The following is a 17,869-nucleotide window of genomic DNA, read 5'->3' as shown; positions in this document are numbered from 1 at the left end:
AGATATGGAAACAGTGAGAACAAAGGTCACCATCCTTCACCTGGCAAAAGGGCCACTCACTGCTGAGCATCTGCTGATTCCTCGATATCCTGATCTGGGTTTCCAGGATGCTTGCTTTCTTTTCTTTTTTTTTTTTTTGCGGTACGCAGGCCTCTCACTGTTGTGGCCTCTCCCGTTGCGGAGCACAGGCTGTGGACGTGCAGGCTCAGCGGCCATGGCTCACGGGCCCGGCCGCTCCGCGGCATGTGGGATCTTCCCGGACCGGGTCACGAACCCACGTCCCCTGCATCGGCAGGCGGACTCTCAACCACTGCGCCACCAGGGAAGCCCTCTTTTCTTTTTAAAAATTCAACTGATTAGATTTAACAACCATACACAAACCAAACACCACCAAAATTGAGTGCAGATATCCAGGTCTTTATGAGAACTGCTAGAAGCCCAGGGATCCCCAGTTCTGTACTTGCTCAATCAACTGTCTGAACCCCACATGCAATCCTTGACGTCTGAATGTGTACATTTCAAGCTTGTCACTCTTAAATCATCCTTCTGGCTGTCACTGATCTCCCGAAATCTGGCTTTCTATGCCCACCACTTAGTCGTCCCTTGTAGCTGCATAATATTCACACATTTCACAAGCACTGCCTTTTAGGTGTTCCCAGAGATTCCCGAAAGTGGTTGAAGAAAATGTGGACCAGGGCAAGGAGGAGAGCAGAGCTCTGTGGAATCCACTAAAGACCACCTCTTCCTTGACACTGATCTCAGCCACCTTTTCAAAGAGGCGTTTCCCCAAACTGTCAAGTAGGCGGTATGTCTCCAAGTACTTCCTGCCCCACCCTGATCTAAGAAAAAGCAAAGCAATCACTTACTGAGGACTCACAAGGAAAACACGTGTGAACAACAGAAGAGGGAAGCCTCTAAGTAACCACTGTCCGTGGCAGTGAAGTGGCCTCTTCCCGCAGGGCCACCACTGCCCCATGCCTCTATTCCTCCCTCCCTCTAGACTGCTCCGGCATTTACCTCCCCGGTGGCCCCTGGCAGGTCCTGATGTGTGTCCTGCCTGTCCCGGGACACACCTGGCGGCAGAGATGCAGGCCTTAGGGACGATGTCCCTGCAGAAATCAAGCGCTCAGCAGCACCTGCAGACTCCAAGCAGGCACATGCCACTTGCCTGCTTAGCTGTCACCCGGGGCCTTCTGCCTGCGTCCAGAAATCTCCAGGAACGGCAAAAACCTGGGCCTGAACACTGCCCCAGGCCCTTACCAGCTATGGGAGTTGGGCTCCGGTCTGGCCTCGCCTTCCCTGTATAAAAAATGGGAGCAATGATAACAAGCCGCCTACGAGGCTGCCGCAAGGGTGGAATAGGCGTGATGGGCCAGCCTCATGTTCCAGGCACACAGTAGGTGCTCAGTAAATGCTAGTCCTTTCCCTTTGAGGCCCCAACTTGGAGACTCGCGTTCAGCCTCTGAGATGGCCACGCTGGCACAAAGGAGAGGACCTGCAGCTGTCGGGGAAAGGGGGGGAGTGGCCCTCTTTGGGACCAGGAATGTAATTTTCCGGGGTTGTATTTCTGTCCTCCGCCCAGCTGTGACGAGAGCCCCTCCAGAGGCACGAGAAGAATTCTAAGTGTCCCTTTGGTCATCCCAACACGGCACATGGTCTCAAACCCTGTCCAGGGCCAGCTGCTCGTCCCCCACCGCGCTCCAGATTACAGTAAAGATGACAGCTCAGGACAGGCACCGGTCATCCTAGCCATACCCTGCTGGCTCTGCGAGCCCGTGGGCCTGTCACGCCTTGTTCTAAACTAAAAGGTCAGAAGGCAGGAGAGACAGGGGGGCAGGGTGCGAAGGTCCTGAGCCACGGAGCAGAACGCGGACTCCCCAGGGGGCTGGGAGGACCCTTCTCATAAATCTGGCCCCTGGGTCTTGAAGGTGGCCAGTCGGGAGCTAATTCACCGTGTGTATTAGAAGGCCAGGGACCGTGCTATGCAGAGCTAGAACTGGGAAATTAGGGCCAGAGGAAGCGAGGCCTCTGGAAATACGGTTGGGCTCCTACACCTCTGATAAATTTACCTCTGCTGGCGCCTTCGGAAGTTACTCTCAACCCATCACCTCGAGCCCCTCAGATGAGCCCCCTCGTTCTGAGATCAAGCAGTTCTTTGATCCTTTCGGAAGCAGGCAGCACACGATAAGGCTCCTGGGCAAAGCCAAGGGCCAGCCGGGCAGGAGCACAGTTTCGCCATCGCAGGGGGGAAAGGGCTCCCACACAGCGGAGCAGAGCTCCCGGGCTGAGCCTCCTAGAAGGCAGGAGACCTCTGCCCTCGCGTCTCTGGGTGGCAGACCAGCCCCCCGGCGAGCAAGCGGGTCAGGACTTACCTTCCACTGCAGAGAATGGAACCACTGGTCTCGCAGGTAGCTGTTGGCAGCCTGCAACGAGAAGGACAGGACAGCAAGGTCAAGTCGCCGGCTCGCAGCATTTCAGAGCATGTTGCAGGCCGGCGCGAGAGCCCCAGCCGGCTCTGCCCTGCAGGCCCTGCCCCGTGGCCCTGCAGAGCCTTCCGGGGCATGCACCAAGCTGAACCCCTCGTGTGTAAAACCAGGCCGGAAGCGGTCACCTGGGGGACTTGTCTGAAATAGACATTGCTGCCACCGGGCGCTTATTCTGCTGGCTAGACACTGGTGCCTGGAAGAGCTTAACCTGTACACATAGGCCAACTCATCTGGGGTCAGGAGGGGCCAGGGTGCGTGGGGAGAGGCGTGTGGGGAGGTGATGATGACAGTGTAGCTGCCTGGGCGCTCCCCGAGCCCTGCTCCGGGCACCGGGCCTTTGTTGTCCACGTAATCTGTCATCAGCCCTCACGACAGCCCTACGAGGTGGGCAACACTGCGTCTGTTTCACAAAGGGAAAAACTGAGAGCCCGAGCTCTCACGTCAACTGACCGCACTTAAACCCAGAGCACGGCTTCCAAGCCTGCGGGTTTCACCACTGCACCTCCTGCCAAATGCAGAAAGCCGTGGTAGAGAGCACCCAGCCTTGACCTCGGGCACAACTACATTTCAAAGGCACCGCGCAGGGAGCCAGGCCTTCCCTGATCCACTCCACACCAGTTCAGAGACTTCGGGCCGCTCAGCCTCACGCCGCTCTCACCCCCGGTTCTAGCAGATTTGCTGATGGCAAAAGCAGTATTTACGGCACGTCTGACAGGCCCTAGACGGAGCACTAAGCCCCACGCGTGGACTGGCTCATCCAGTCCTCGTCAGTCAGTGCTGGGAAGCTGGCACTGTCAGCACCATTATCCCTATGGTACAGATGAGGAACCTGAGGCTCGGGAGGTTAAACTCTCCCGCGGGCTCACAGGCAGTAGGTGTGGGGCAGGGCCTGAACCGGCGGTCTGACTCATGCTGAAACCACAGTGTGACGGCGTTTCAAGTTTGCTGCTGGCCACCCCCAAGGCAGAAATGCAGCGTCTGTTCCCTGCCTGACCCCGCAGCTCCCTGTTTCAAGTCGCCGTGACCCTGATGGGCAAGGGGCTCTGACAGGGCCGGAGCCTCGCCCCAAGCAGGAATGCCCATCTTCTTTTCCTGAGCCACACAGGTGTACACGTGCACGCACGCACAGCGTGTGCAACTTGGGGTCACCCTCATTCAAGGAGATCCAGGTCTTGCAGATTACCTCCCCCCACTCCCGCCAAATCATCGACGAAATGTCAGCAGCTCGCCCAGGGCAGAGTTTGGGCAAATCTCTGGGCCAGAACGAATGAACCAGTTCAGTGGCCTGTGCAGCCGGGAATCAGGCTCCCGTGAGCAAAGCTCGGAGACTCATTCCAAACCCTGAACAGATCCACTCCAGCACCCGGAGGCAAGGTGAGTTTGTCTTTCTGCCCCGCGTGGGGAGCCGGCTGGGGGACACCCTCCGTGTGACGCAGGAACATCTGCAGCAGCTGAGTCTCCAGCAGACCCGGGTTCAAGCCCCCGTTCTGCCCTGGTGTGACCTGGAGCAAGTTCCCTGATGGTGCAGAGCCCGTGACACCTGACAGGGGCAGCAGAGGCTGAAGGGGAGTCCACCACGGGGACCAGAAGCCCCCCTCTGGAGGGTCCGTGCCTGGGTCACCTCCTGTCAGTGCTGACCTAGCTGTGCTCTCAGGACAATTCTTGTTCATTAGGGTGACAAAATACATCCCACACTCAGGAGTAGCGGTGCAGATACCAAATGATGAGATAATCCATGTAAAATGCTTACTCAGCGCGGCGCCAGGCATGTGCAAACACTACCAACAGCAGGGATCCGGCAGCAGCACGGCCAGCGCTGTGCTGATAAATGCGTCACAACAGGCTCTCCTGGATAAAAAGCCCCGGTCACAGTGTGCGTGGGGACTTCCGTGAATGATGGCACTTGGCCGGTTCCACGCTACCAGGGGCCGTCCCTGGACCAGAGCTGAGAAGAGCTGACCCCGATCGACTCTTGGGTGCTGGTACAAGCCGGTATGAGCTGGCTGCAGCATGCTTCTGGTCCGCAACCATCTGTCTGCTTTTTAACACACCGACGTAGCCAGAGAGAGGGGAGGTATGGTAGGTTGAATGAGGGACCTCCAAAGACTGTCCATGTCCTAATACCCTGGGAATGCGTTACTTTAGGTGCAAAGGGACTTTGCACATGTCATTAAGTGAAGAACCCCGAGACGGGGAGATGATTCTGGAATCTCTGGGTGAGCCAATGTCATCACAAGGGTCTATATAACAGACAGGCAGGAGGTCAGAGAGTCAGAGAGGGAAGTAGAGGTTGGAATGATGTGGCCATGAGCCCAGGGATGTAGGCGGCCTCTAGAAGCTGGAAATGGCAAGGAAGTGGATTCTTCCCTAGAGTTTCAGAAGGAACCAGCCCTGCGCATACCTTGATTTTAGCCCAGTGGGACCTGTGTTGGATTCGGCCCTTCAGAATAGTCAGATAACAAATCTGTGTTGTTTTTGTGGTAAATTGTGGTAATTTGCCATGGTAGCAGTAGAAAATGAATACAGGAGGCATGGCCAGGTTGGTTTAGTGCTGACATGGATCACTGCATTGGTTCTGAGGGTCCACGGGGGGCCCAGACAGTGCCCACAAGGTGTCACTGGCTGGACTGTAAGACCGAGAGAAGACACAAAGGAAGAGAGAGGAGACAGCAGAGGAGAGGGAAGTGGAGAAGGAGCGGGGGAAGGAGACCCATGTTCTCCCTCTTCTGCGCCCATTGGCCAACCCACCGTGCTGCTCTGCCAACACGAGTGACCCGTGTGTGACCCCCGTGTGACCATCACTGTATTCCCCAGGGCCTGGGGCATGAGGTGCCCAAGAGAGACCTGCTGAAGGAATGAACAAATGAATGAACGAGAGGACTGTAAACTCCCTGAGGGCAGGGTCTCATTTCCAACTCCCTCACTCTGATTAGCGTGGCCAGTAGTACCATCAGGGCTGGTTGCACAAGAACGAATGAACACAAACAAACAATGCAAGAAACAGGAGGGCAATGGTATTAAGTGGCGGATGCTGACTCCTTTCTCTGCCTCGGCAATCCAGTCCAACACAGACCAGTCTTCCCCACAACCAGGCCCAGCCCTTCCCATTCTGGGGCCTCTCCAGTGTGAGTCCCTGTTAAAGATCTTTTTTTTTTTTTTTTTTTTTGGCCATGCCACGCGGCTTGTGGGATCTCAGTTCCCCGACCAGGGATTGAACCTGGGCCACGGCAGTGAAAGCCCAGAACGCTAACCTAAGGGCTAGGCCAGCAGGGGACTAAAGATCTTTAAATGGGCCTCCTGGCCCCTCCCTTGGCCATGTGTGAGCAGGTGATCTGACTGGGCAATCAGAAGCTCCTGCTGGGACTCTGGGTCTCGAGCAAGTGATGTCAAGATGGGGGGGTGGGGGGCTGACAATTCATTATGAAGCAAGGGCTGTGTCTTCCTTTAAAGATGGTTACTGGGCTGGGACACGGCTCCCACACCGGCCTCGGCTCCAGTCTACTTTCTAAGCCTGCTCTCCAGGATCCCGCCAGTCCTTCTAGTATATTTCCCTTCCCGCTCGCGATAGCCTGAGTCCACCTCTGCTGCTTGCGTCTTAGAGTCCTGATGGATCCCCACGGCCCCGCCGGATCCGTTTTTCCCTGCAGCTGTCTCTCCAGAAGGAGCCAGCCAGCTCCCAGAGACACAGCTTCTCCCAGTTACACTGTGAGCCCTCCTGGCACCGCCAGGTCCCAGGGCTCACACGCCAGATGGTTCTGGCCCTGCCCAGAGCTCATTCAATGTGCCCAGCTCGCTGCTGAGCAGGGACAGCTCCAGAGATTTCCTCTCCTGCCCCGTGTCCGGTCCAGCCTTGTCCTGGTCTCACTTGGGTCTGTGAGCCACGCCTTTCACAGCCGTCTCGCTGTCTGGAGGGGAGGAGAATTTCTTCAGGGACATGAACCACCATCTCACCTGCCCTTTGTCATCTCCCCTCTCAGCCTAACCTTTCAGGCAGGACAACCTGCGTTTTCCAAGTCTTTGCTCATGTGGGAGAGTGCGTGCAAACTCCCATCTCACAGATGAGGAAATCGAGTCTCAGAGCAGGTGGAGGGCCCTGCGGCCCGCGCAGGAGTCCGACCCAGCCCTGCCCTGACCACACCATCGCCCCCATGCCCACCGTTCTTCGAGGGCACTCACCCACTTTTCTCTGCTTTTGAAACCCCTTGCCCTCCCCGAGGCCCTGGCCAGGTCCACGCTCCCTCCCCTGCTTCCCAGCTCTTAGAGCCCTTACCCTGCCCACGCCCCCTGCCGGTTATCTGTCCCGCCCACAGGATTAGGAAAGGAGGCAGGATCCAGTGGGGTTAAGTGCTGCCTCGGCAGTGAGCCTGGTGTTCAAGAGTCCGCTGAGTGAATTGATTTCAGGCGAGGCAAAGCACAAGAAGCCTGCTGGGGAAGGGTGACGCCACCCAGCTTCCCGAGCCACCTTCCCTGGGAGGCAGAGACACCCAATGTCTCCCGTCCACCCACGGGCTCATTCCTTCCAACTCCACTGGGAGGGGAGGCGGCCACAGTCCCCTCTTCCGCTGCAGGCTCGCTGCACTTTGGAGGAAGACAGAGGCCTTGGCCGTGTTCGTCCACTGTAACAAACGGCTCTTTGATTCAGAGGCTCAAAGGGATTTCAAGGATCACCCAGACCAGGGCTACTGGGTCTTTTGGGGGTTTATGGGAACCTGAAACCCTTTGAGAGCCTGACACAAGCTGTGGACTCACACCCAAGTAACATGCACATGTGTACAACCCCCACACACACACACAATTGTGCAAGCAGTTTCAGAACACACCACGGACCAAAGGGTAAGGACCCGACTCTGACCCAACCTTTTCCTCTCCAGCCTTGTTTCTGATGAGGAAACCAAGACCCAGACTTGCTGTGGTCTCGTCCGTGTCCTCCCCTAACGTCTCCAGCTCTCCTTCGGGCACGAGGTAGGAATGCACAGCCATGGGACTTGTGTCACTTCCGGTGGAAGCCTTGACGAGCCAGCGCACGACTGAGGAGGTCCCTTCCCCCTGCCCTGCTGACCAGAAAGACTGCAGGTGGAGCGTGCTCCCAGCAGACCCATGATGGACATGCAGCAGGAGTGAGAAATAATCCTTTGCTGTTTGAAGCCACTTAGAATTCGGGCTGCTTGTCACTGCAGCATAACCTTGCATAACCTGGCTTGCTTTGTTTCAGTCTGGCTTTCACACAGTGTGTACAACCCACGAGGAATGCTCTCCCTTCACCCCCTCCCTCAATGCCTGCTGAACTGTTTACCTTTCGTGTCTCACCTGAAATGTCAATTCTCTGGAATGCCTGTCTGAGTGGTGCCTTCCCCCTCGCCACCCTTGACCACGTCAGGTGATGACGCCTCATTGAACAGGTCGCGCTGCCCTGTGATCGCTTGTCTCGCTGTTTTTCTTCCTGTCTAGCCTGTGGGCCCTGTGAGGTCGGGGACCCTGTCTGACTTATTCAACACTGTGTCCGTAAAACTCAGATAAATGTTTGTTAAATGAAAGTTTGGCTGACTTGTTGAATGAATGAATGAATGAATGACTGGATGGATACATGGATAAATGGATAGGTGGATGGACAGATGGGTGAACGGACTGATGGATAAATGGATGGGTAGGTGAATAGATGGCTGGCTGGATGAAGCATCGGTATACCCATTCTGTTCACTGAAGAACATTTCATGTGCAGTAAACTTCAAAAGAACTGTCCAGCCTCGATACCCTCTCTTCCTCATGTCATATTTGACGAGGGCTCTAGAAATAATCAAGGCAGTCTTTTCCTGAACACCTGCTGAGCACCAGGCGTAGTGCTTAAGGATTTTACATGTAATATCGCTGATACTCACAGCACCCAAGGAGACAGGTATTATGGGTCCGGTTTCCAGATAAATTGCAGGCCCAGAGAGGTTATCCTGCTGCCCAAGGTTACAAAGGTAGAGAGAGCATGGTAGAGCTGGGCTGGGCCTCTGGCTGGTCTGAGCCCACAGCCTGCTCTCTCTGCAGCTGGGCTCCCAGGAACCGGGCTGGGGAATCTGAAAGCGCCGTGCTGATGAAAGGGAAGGCTCCAATCACCAGGAGGCCCCGCATTGCCAACAAGAGGGTAGGCCAGAAGTTTCCTCCAGAAGAGGGGAGGCGACCTGCGCATCCTCACAGCTGCGTCCCCTCTCGATGACGGGACCAGAGAGGATGCGACATCCCAGAGGGGATGGGTTCATCCTGCTCCTTCCTTTGGCTTGTCTAGTTTCGAAGAAGGATAGGGGCTGCTGAGGGACGTCCGGAATCCCAGCACAGGCATCTCTAAGTGCCTTCCAGGGGAATGGAGAGCGCACTGGGCTGTGCCCAGCCTGAGGGACAGAGTGAGTTTCCGCCGAGTCACCACACTGACGTGTGAAGGGCTGAGCCTGAATGACCCGGCCCCACGGGACACAGGGCCCACCTCTGAGTCCTGAGGGTCACTCAGCGGAGCCCGGATCCAAGGCTGGGAAAGACCCCTGGAAGCAGGCAGGCCTGCTCGGGCAGGCGCCGACCTCTCCTGGTGATAAAGCTTTCGAATACCGAAAGGGCCTCGTTCCAGGCAAATTCTGCCTAATTTCCTCTTCGAAAGTTGCCAAGTTCTCCCTCATTGTTGTATTGTCTCGAGAGGTGAGATAAACAGCCAAGGGTGCACCGTGGGTGGGTGAGCGTTCCCAGGTTCGCCTTCCCCGGCCCAACTTCTTTGGGAAAAAACAGCACGTGCTTTTCAGGCCGGAAAGGTCTTTCTCTCTGGCTTCCAGTAAGAAGGGCACCCGCCCTGTCCCTGCCCCTGCCCCGGCTGCCAGCGTTTGGGATCAACAGTTGCCTGGCCTCCTGAGGGGCTTTCGGGAATGTCAGGGAGAAGAGCGGGTCTTGGAAGCCGTTCCAGAAAGCAGCAGCAGCAGAAGCTCGTGGGAAAGGGGGGGCGGGCAGGCCCCCTTGCTCTTGTCCCACCCAAAAGCTTGTTTTTCCGAACAGTGGCCTCTGTCCGCTTCTCATCAATGAGTGGAAACCCGTCTGGGAGGCAGAATTCCCCGGAAGGTGATGTGCCGCCACCCAGTTCTTTAATCGCCGCTCGCTCCCCGACCCCGCAGGCGTGCAACGAGCACCCCGCAGGATGCTTTCACGGCACTGTTCATGTACTCGTGGAGATACTCCTCACGGTGAAATGCCAGCCGAAAGGGCATTAAGGGAAGAAGGAAGATAAATAGGTCCTTTCTGCACCCGGGGATTCTAATAACATGGCATATTAGGGAGCTCACGCTGAAATACCACAAAGCATCCAGAAACACACCGATTGGACCCAGGCTGGAAGAAGGCTGGCGCCTTTGCCTGGTGACTCGACCTGCTGGCGTGTTGCTCGGTGTCTCTGAGCAGAGCAGGGGAGGCGTGTCCGCCTGAGAGCGTTTCTTAACCTTCCTTGAACTCAGTCCCCAGGTCAGTTCCCAGGGGTCTGAGTGAGGTACCGAGTCAAATTCTCATAAAGCAGCTGTGTAAGGACGTTGTGGGGAGAGGGGCCGGGAGAGGGGAGGGAGAGAGGAGGAGAGCGTTAAGTCCAGACACACAGAGAGAAGGGTTCAGGTGGAGAGAGAGGCCTGGAGAAAGACACCAGAGGAAAAGAAACTACAAGAGAAGCAGAGAGCGAGGTATATCAAGAGACAGAGATGGGGAGGGGAGGGGAGAGATGGAGAAAGAAGTGTCAAAGAGAGTCAGAGGGAAACAGACATACGTGGATACCGAGAACCTGAACGAGACAGAGAGACCGGGCACGCTAGGGCAAGGACCCCTGTGACCCCCAGACATCACCCCTACATAGAGAACGGCTGTGCCACACGCAGCATGATGGAACCCTACTCAGGGACGCAGGAATGCTGGAACCCTACGGACCCCCCCTGCATTCTCAGGCTATTTCCCATGGCGGGAGCGGTGCACGGAGCATGGGGTCAAAATGAAAAAGTTCTGGGGTCATATCCTTTGTGTGATGATGGAAACGTTCTCCATCGGCACAACAGCGGCCACGGGCCACACGTGTGTCCTGAGCACTCGGAACACGGCTAGGGGACTGAGAAACTGCCTTCTTGATTTATTAACTTAAATTTAAGTGCAAACAACCCCGTGTGGCCAGTGGCTGATGTAGGGACAGCACGGTTCACGGCATCTTCACCCTCTGCTGACCAGAAGCACCCAGGTGAAGTGTGGCCTTGACCCCCCGAGCACACCTGGCTGCTTCTCGGTCCTCCCCCGCCCGCCCCCCACTGGAGCAGGGAAGGCTGCTCTGTCACGCCACTGCTCTGGCTCCTGTCACGGGACTCAGGACCAAACCAAAGCAGAGGATCTTACTGACCGTCCCAAGAGCATGGGAGGTTTGCCCTGCCTGCCACCTCCGGGCACCACCCCGGGCCCCACGGGACCCCTACCCCGGGCTGCCCCATAACCATACGGACCTCCCAGCCTGGAGCCCATCTCCAAGATGACTCGAACCTGCTTACATAACAAGATGGCCACACGCCACCCATGAATCACAGGAGGGAGAGGAGGAGGGTGACGACAAGAAGGAAGGAAGGTAGAAGCGATGGAAATGACAGTGACGGAGAGACCGAGGCGGCAAGGGCAGGGCTGCACCCACCTGGGCCTCCCCGGGGCGGAGGGGACAGGCGGGCGGAGGCTGCGAGCGCTTCCCGCCCTGGCTCTGAGTCCCGCCCTGGCTCCCGCAGGTGCCTGGGCTGTGACGGCTGTGCCATCCACTGGAGCAGGGACCCGGCGAGACAGGGGTGCGGAGCAGCCGCAGGCCCGCCCGCCCACCGTCAACACGTCAGGGGGAGCTCTGACGTGAGGCCACCGCGGGACACAGCCCCAGCCGGGCGAGTCATCACAGCCGGCCCATGGCCACCGCCAGGATTAAAGGGACATTCTGGCGCTGCCCGGTGACCTGCATCCTCCAAGCCACACTGCCCCCTGTCCCCAGGGCAAGTGATGCTCAGGTCCTCCTTGGGGGTAGGCTGCCCCTCCAGCCCCCAAAGCAATGAGGCCACCCAGCTGCCTCTACCAGGGGAGCGACCATCACACCCAGGGAGCTGGGGGCTCGGGGCCCTCCCTCCTCCAGCTGGGCTATCTCAAGGTTTCCCTCCGTCCTGCCTGCCCGTGGCACTCACGGATCCAGCGCCCTCTGCCCTGCAAACAGACTGATCCCTCTACTGGGCCACCACCTCTTAGGAGCTTACGGCGACTCCCTACTGCCCCTCAGAATGACACTGTGGCTTCTCCACTCAGCTAACAAGACCTGTATGATCTGGCTGCGACCCAACAACTCCGGACGCATGGGCAAGGCCCTGCATCCACCTCCCCCTCTTCTCCACGGCAGCGAAGGCCCCCTCCGCCACATTCATGCTTCATACCCCCTTTTCCCTCTGCCCGGAGTGTGTGGCCCCCCCATCCTGGCCCATTCCTACTCATCCCTCTACACCCAGCTCTAATATCACCATCCCGGGGGGAGCCTTCTTTGGTACCCCTAGGCCCAGTGAGTCACTCCCTGCTCTGGGCTCCCAGTCCTTGGGGACAGGCCTCTATTTCAGCTGCTACCTCTGCAGTCATTTGTTTATGGCTCTGTCTCCCCAGGGGGGCCCAGGAGCTCTTCGAGGATGGGGCCAAGGGGCTGACTCACCTCCCCACCCCCAGCCCTAGCACATGGGACGGCAGGCTCAGTGCTCCGTGATTCAAACTGTAGAGAGTGAGAGATTTAAGAAGAAAACAGACAGGCAGGTGTGGCTCTGGTGTCTTCCAAGAGACATCAGTGAATGACGGGGTTTTCCTAAAGGACGCTTAGCTGTTACACGCAGCTTCTGGGGCTCGGCATTCCTCAGAGGCCAAACTGTGTGCCTCTTGGCTCCAATGTTGTAAAACAATCCAGTGGCCACTTTTCAAACAAGTTTTAGGGGGCATCTCTTTGGGCTCAAAGCAGGTCTCCCCGGACTGACAGAGTTAGAAAACGTTCCTAGAAGAAAGCCCAAGGCAGACCATCCTCCCAATGGTGAGAGAGTACATTCTCTCGGGACAAGGAGTCTCTGACTTGGGGTCCCTGTTGGAAAGTGGGGTGGCACTCCCTGAAATGATACAGAACATGTCACATGCATGTACTGCAGCAGCCATGTTATTATTTCTGCCACAATTCCTTTCTTGATGGACCCACCTCTCCCTTCCCATGAGGTCCTGGTAGGGCTATCAGAGTACACAGCTGCCAGTATAAAGGTGGGCATGTAACCCAGGGCAGGGCATCCCCTGGGGTGAATCGGACGATAGCACGGCCAATCAGAATCTTCCATGAGATTTTATAGAAAGATACTGAAAGAAAAATGCGTTCTCACATTTTTTAAGAATTACAAGCTCCAAGAATGTAGTTTGAGGCTGCCAGAAGTCCATCTTTCCCACCACATGGAGAGCCTCTGCCTGATAATGAACCAGCACACAGAAGCAAAGCCAGGAGATAGAGAGAGACTGAATATTAATGATAGCATTTGACTCCTGGGTCCAGCTATGCCTGAAGTCCTCTCTTAGACTTCCAGTTACTTTAATACAGTTACAGCATCAAATTCTCTTTTTGCTTCAGGTCTTTTTTTTTTTTTTTTTTGCAGTACACGGGCCTCTCACTGTTGTGGCCTCTCCCGTTGCGGAGCACAGGCTACAGATGCGCAGGCTCAGCGGCCATGGCTCAAGGGCCCAGCCGCTCCGCGGCACGTGGGATCTTCCCAGACTGGGGCATGAACCCGTGTCCCCTCCATCGACAGGCAGACTCTCAACCACTGCACCACCAGGGAAGCTCTGCTTCAGGTCATTTGAATAATGTTTGCATCATATCCAACCAACAGTCTTGATCAATACACACAAAATGCACCCTTTTCCAAGGAGATGGCTCATATTTCCATCAGAGTCTCAAAAGACTGAGATCAATGAGAAGTAAGAAACCTCCCCACTCGAAGTACAGCAAAAGGTAGCATCTGTTGCTTACGTGCTTTCTACAGCCTTTTAAAGCCTGTGCCTGTGTGCCTCAGTTTCCTCATCTGTAAAATGGAGATCAGAAAACCTCAGTTTCCTCATCTATAAAGTGAAGATCAGAAAACCTATTTTTTGGCTTTGTTAAGAGCAATAAAAACACAACACGGAAAGCTCCTAGATGGTGGCAGGTACGCAGTAGGAGCTCCATCTGCACGCACTCCTTCGTCTCCCACAGTGAGCCCCAATTTACACCTTTCTTGTACTTGGAGGAGAAAAACATCCTAAGTTAAACAACCTTTCCTCTTAATAGTTGGCTGTCTCCCTCCAAGGGGTAAGAGGAGGGCAAGTGAGTGGGGATGGAGCAGAAACTGCTTGTTCATGTTTATTTATCCTACCTGCAGTAGGACAGTTCCCCCAGGAATTGTAAGCTGTAAACAGTACTTCGGGGCATTCTCCCAGGACAGCAGCTGAACATCTTCTATGGCGCTGTAGGAGACTGAGTTTTCCATGTACCCAGTTGGCTGCAACAAAAAAAGAAAAAGCGAAGACATACATTGGTTACAAGATCAGGCACGATATCTGCACTGGAAAACATCCTCACTCTAGCAACAAGCAGACTGAGCTGGTACAGTCACTTGGCAACTCTGGGGACAAAAGGACTCCATCTTTCCTAGCTGGCAGCATCCAGCTGGAGGGGAGGGGGGCCATGGTGGACACCCGCCCATGTGTTGGGACGTGCAGAGTTGGGACCAGACTGGGGGCCCTTTGAGGGCAAGGCCTGTGCATTGTTCCTCTGGGTTTCTGTGGGGCCCAGCACAGCCGGAGCCTGGACCCCTCCATCCCTCACCATGTCCAAGGCACCACCCTCTCCTGCCCAGAAAGTAGTCACAGCCCACCCACCCCCTTGGGACTCCTTGCTTCATCTCCCCCTACAGATTTGTGTCCTCCACTCGGCACTCGGGGCCGTGTTCCAAGTCGGCAAACTCGATCCCTCTGCCCCCCTGCTCAGCAGCCTTCAGTGGCTCCCAGTGGCCCAACCACATATGCCACACTCCCATCCACCACCGACAGGGCCCCTCAGGAATGGTCTCGCACCCTCCTCCAGCCCCAGCCCCTTCGTCTCTCTCCCTTTCCGAGCACCCACACACAGACACAGGCCTGCTGACAGCACGGCAAACTCAGGCTGCTCTTTGGTCCCCAAAAGGCTGTGGTCCCCCCGATCCACCCCTGGCATCTCCTCTTCTACTCTCCAGACCCCGTAACCCACCTGGTCGCATCCCTCCCTGTGCCCTACGTGCTTACCAACGCCCGCTTTGTTGGGGTTTGTTGTTTTTTTTTTTTGATGTGGACTATTTTTAAAGTCTTTATTCAATTTGTTACAATATTGCTTCGGTTTTATGTTTTGGTTTTTTGGCCACGAGGCGAGGCAAGTGGGCTGTTAGCTTCCCGATCAGGGATCGAACCCAAGCCCCCTGCAGTGGAAGCACGGAGCCTGAGCCACTGGACCACCAGGGAAGTCTCGACCATACCCATTTTAATTACTGTGGACCTATGCGTTATCTGTTTGCTGTCTGCCTCCTTAGCCAGGCTGCAGCTCCGTGAGGTCAGGCCAGTGTCTGTCTTGGTCCCTGCTCTCTCTCCCCAGTGCCTGGTACGTGGCAAGGGCCCCATCATCTGTGCTGAAAGGGAGAATGATAAGGGCGATCCTCGGCCAGTGCTGGGGTAAGGGTGGGGCAAGAGAAATTCACAGCCACTCACGGCTGAGTGAGTTCCGCTGTCACGGGGAGAAGGCGCTAGGCACCAGGGGGATGCGCTGGCCACCGGGAACCAGCAGTGTCCTTGTCACTCTGGCTCCAGGGAGCCAGACTTCAGCAGAATCAGAGGTGAGTGCAACGCAGCTGAGAAGAGTAACAGCTAACATCTCCTACGCTCTGACAAAGGCCGAGCACTCCCCAAGCACAGGGCAAGTGCTATCTCCTTTAATCCTCACAAGAGCCATCCCCACTGCACAGGTGAGGAAGCTGACACTCAGCAGGTCCTGTGACTTGCCCAAAGTCACCCAGCCGGGAAGGGGCGTGGCCAAGCTTAAACTCAGCTGCTGACTCAGGGATCTCTGCCCGGACCACTAAGCTGTGATACAAGCGATTTAAAATCGGTGGCCCAACAAGTGAATTTTACCCTGAGGATTGAGGACCTCCACGAGGTTTTTTATTTTCAATTTCTGTCTGCCAAAGCTGAGGTACGGTGGTCGTGGCGGCGGAGGAGAAAAGGTTGAGGGCTTAGGCTGCCTCAAATCTCCCTGGTGCGATCAGTTACCACGCTCAGGAAGTAAGAGTAAATTGACCCATCGATTTGTTCATTCATTCATTCACTCGTTCATTCATCTGACAGGTATTTATTGAGCACCGGTTACGTTCCAGGCCCCGTGCTGGCTGCTGGGGATACAGCAGTGAACAAGACAGAAGCGCGGCAGGGCTAAGAGACAGCAAACAGACAAAATACCCAAATAAGTAAACGATTGGAGAGAGGCCAAGTGCGGCACCAACAATCAAGGTAGGGTGTGGCGACGGGTGGCAGAGAGCTGGAGCGCCGCGGAAAGACGGAGGGGAAGCGCGTCGCGGGGCCCATGGCCTGTGCAAAGGCCCAGGGGTGGGAACAAGCTGGGAGTGCTCAGGGAGGAGCAAAGGCCAAAGGGAGGGAGGGCGGGAAAGAACGGTCTTGAAGAGATGGGCAGGCCATCCCTGGAGGGACTGGAAAGCCCAGTGGGATTCCGGGGATTGTTGCCCTTGGGGTGGGCGTAGCATCACTGGGACTGCTGCATGGAGAGAGGTGGCGGAAGCAGGGAACAGCCTAGAGGCTCCCGCATGGGTCCAGATGAGACATGACGCTGCTGACACCCAGGCAGGGCGGGGATGAGGCAGCCAAGTCCATCTAGCCCTTCTCACCAGTGCATGGGCCACCCCTCGGCACCAACCCAGGCAGCCTCTGTGTCCAACCAAGGTGGCTTATCATTGTATCCCAAAGGCAGACACGTGGGCTCCCCTTGGCCCTTCTGCCCTATTCCACATGCCCTGCGCTGGCACGTTCTCAGTATTCTGCAGTACATGACTCAGCCTCTGTCCTGAGAATACCAGCGGCACCAGGGGCCTGGCGGATGGGTGACTATGCTTGCGCTTCTTGCTGACTGTCTCCCCTGCTGGTGTATCAGCACCACGAGGGCGAGAATTTTTACCTGCTCCGTTTCTTGTGCCTAATCCGCGCCTGACATTTAGGAGGTGATTGGTATTTCCTTAACAAATGAAGGAATACTTTCCTAAATAAAAAAATGTCCATCCGTGTTATTACTTACAATCACACGCATAACATACTTGGGAAGACGCTTTGGTTACTAGTTTCAAATATTAAATTAAAAATAAATTAATAAATTTTAAAAACTCTCCTTTGGGAAGCAATGGCACCTGGGTGCCCGGATGTGCTGAAGAGCTCTCCTTGGTGGCCCACGGCCATCTCTCTCCCTTTTCTAGGTCTGGTTGGGTCCCAAACCCCAGGCCACTGACCCCTTGATGCACAGAGAAGCCAGAGAACACGTACTAGGACGCAGCCACTAGGGCATCTAGAAAATCTCTGGATCACACCAAACGACAGAGATACAGAAACCCATTCCAAAAATCCCACAACGGTATAGAGCGTGACCACAATGGGGTGGATTTGATTATCCAAACTGAGCAAATGGCCAGCCTCGTTCCTTTAGAATTGCACCTTGGGCACATGAGCAGAAAGCCTGGAGGCTTCCATTTCCCACCACAGCCTCCTGGAGACGAAGACACGTAAAGGCCCTGTGCCGCCCAGTGCCCACCAAGCCCGTGGGAACACCTTCCAGATGACCACGGCATGTGGGATGTAACATGATGGAGGGCCAGCTAACCACCTGTGCCGGCCTTTTTCTCGACCCCGCTGTAGCCTGTCTCAAGGTGGCCTTGACTAAAAGTTTCAGCACGGGCATTTTGGGGAAACGGGTATAAATAAATACATACTGTTTTTTAAAAGCGGATGCATTGCTGTTTGAAGCAGTAATGGCTAAAAGCAAAATTTGGAGAATCAATGAGACCTGTGTCTGAGCCACTTACTGTGTGTCTTTACGTAAGTTACTGCACCTCTCTGAGCCCATTTCCTCCAATGGTAAAATGAGAACTTAAGAGAGTATAAGGAGCCTTAAAGGGAATCCAATTTGTTAAGGGCTTAGCACAGCATCTGGAACATACTGAAAAACTCAATAAAATGAACAATTGTGAGAAACACTAACGTTTCTTATTCTGGGATCTTCCTCCTCTAAAGCCATAATTCTAGTCTAA

General features: G+C 55.5%; 1 protein-coding gene across 5 annotated transcripts in view; it reads right to left on the bottom strand.

The window, feature by feature from the left end:
• Positions 1 to 17,869, bottom strand: part of CMIP (c-Maf inducing protein) — a 237,487-nt gene that overhangs the window by 77,572 nt on the left and 142,046 nt on the right. For 3 of the 5 annotated variants that reach the window (XM_022583088.3, XM_022583089.3, XM_089903339.1), the window contains exons 2-3: positions 13,913 to 14,038; positions 2,373 to 2,423 (exon numbers count right to left, since the gene is read on the bottom strand). The exons of 1 other annotated variant lie outside the window; for it this stretch is intronic. In XM_022583088.3, the coding sequence (XP_022438796.1) occupies positions 2,373 to 2,423; positions 13,913 to 14,038 (177 nt within the window). The remainder of the gene's footprint in view (positions 1 to 2,372; positions 2,424 to 13,912; positions 14,039 to 17,869) is intronic. One more of the 5 variants, XM_089903337.1, reaches the window with a different exon arrangement.

Source organism: Delphinapterus leucas, chromosome 20 (assembly GCF_059928025.1).
Source record: "Delphinapterus leucas isolate spDelLeu-1000000601 "Yukka" chromosome 20, BTC_Dleu_Yukka2, whole genome shotgun sequence".
Lineage (NCBI taxonomy): Eukaryota > Metazoa > Chordata > Mammalia > Artiodactyla > Monodontidae > Delphinapterus > Delphinapterus leucas.
Note: the sequence above shows the minus strand (reverse complement) of the source record. Positions and strands in the feature narration are given on the sequence as shown.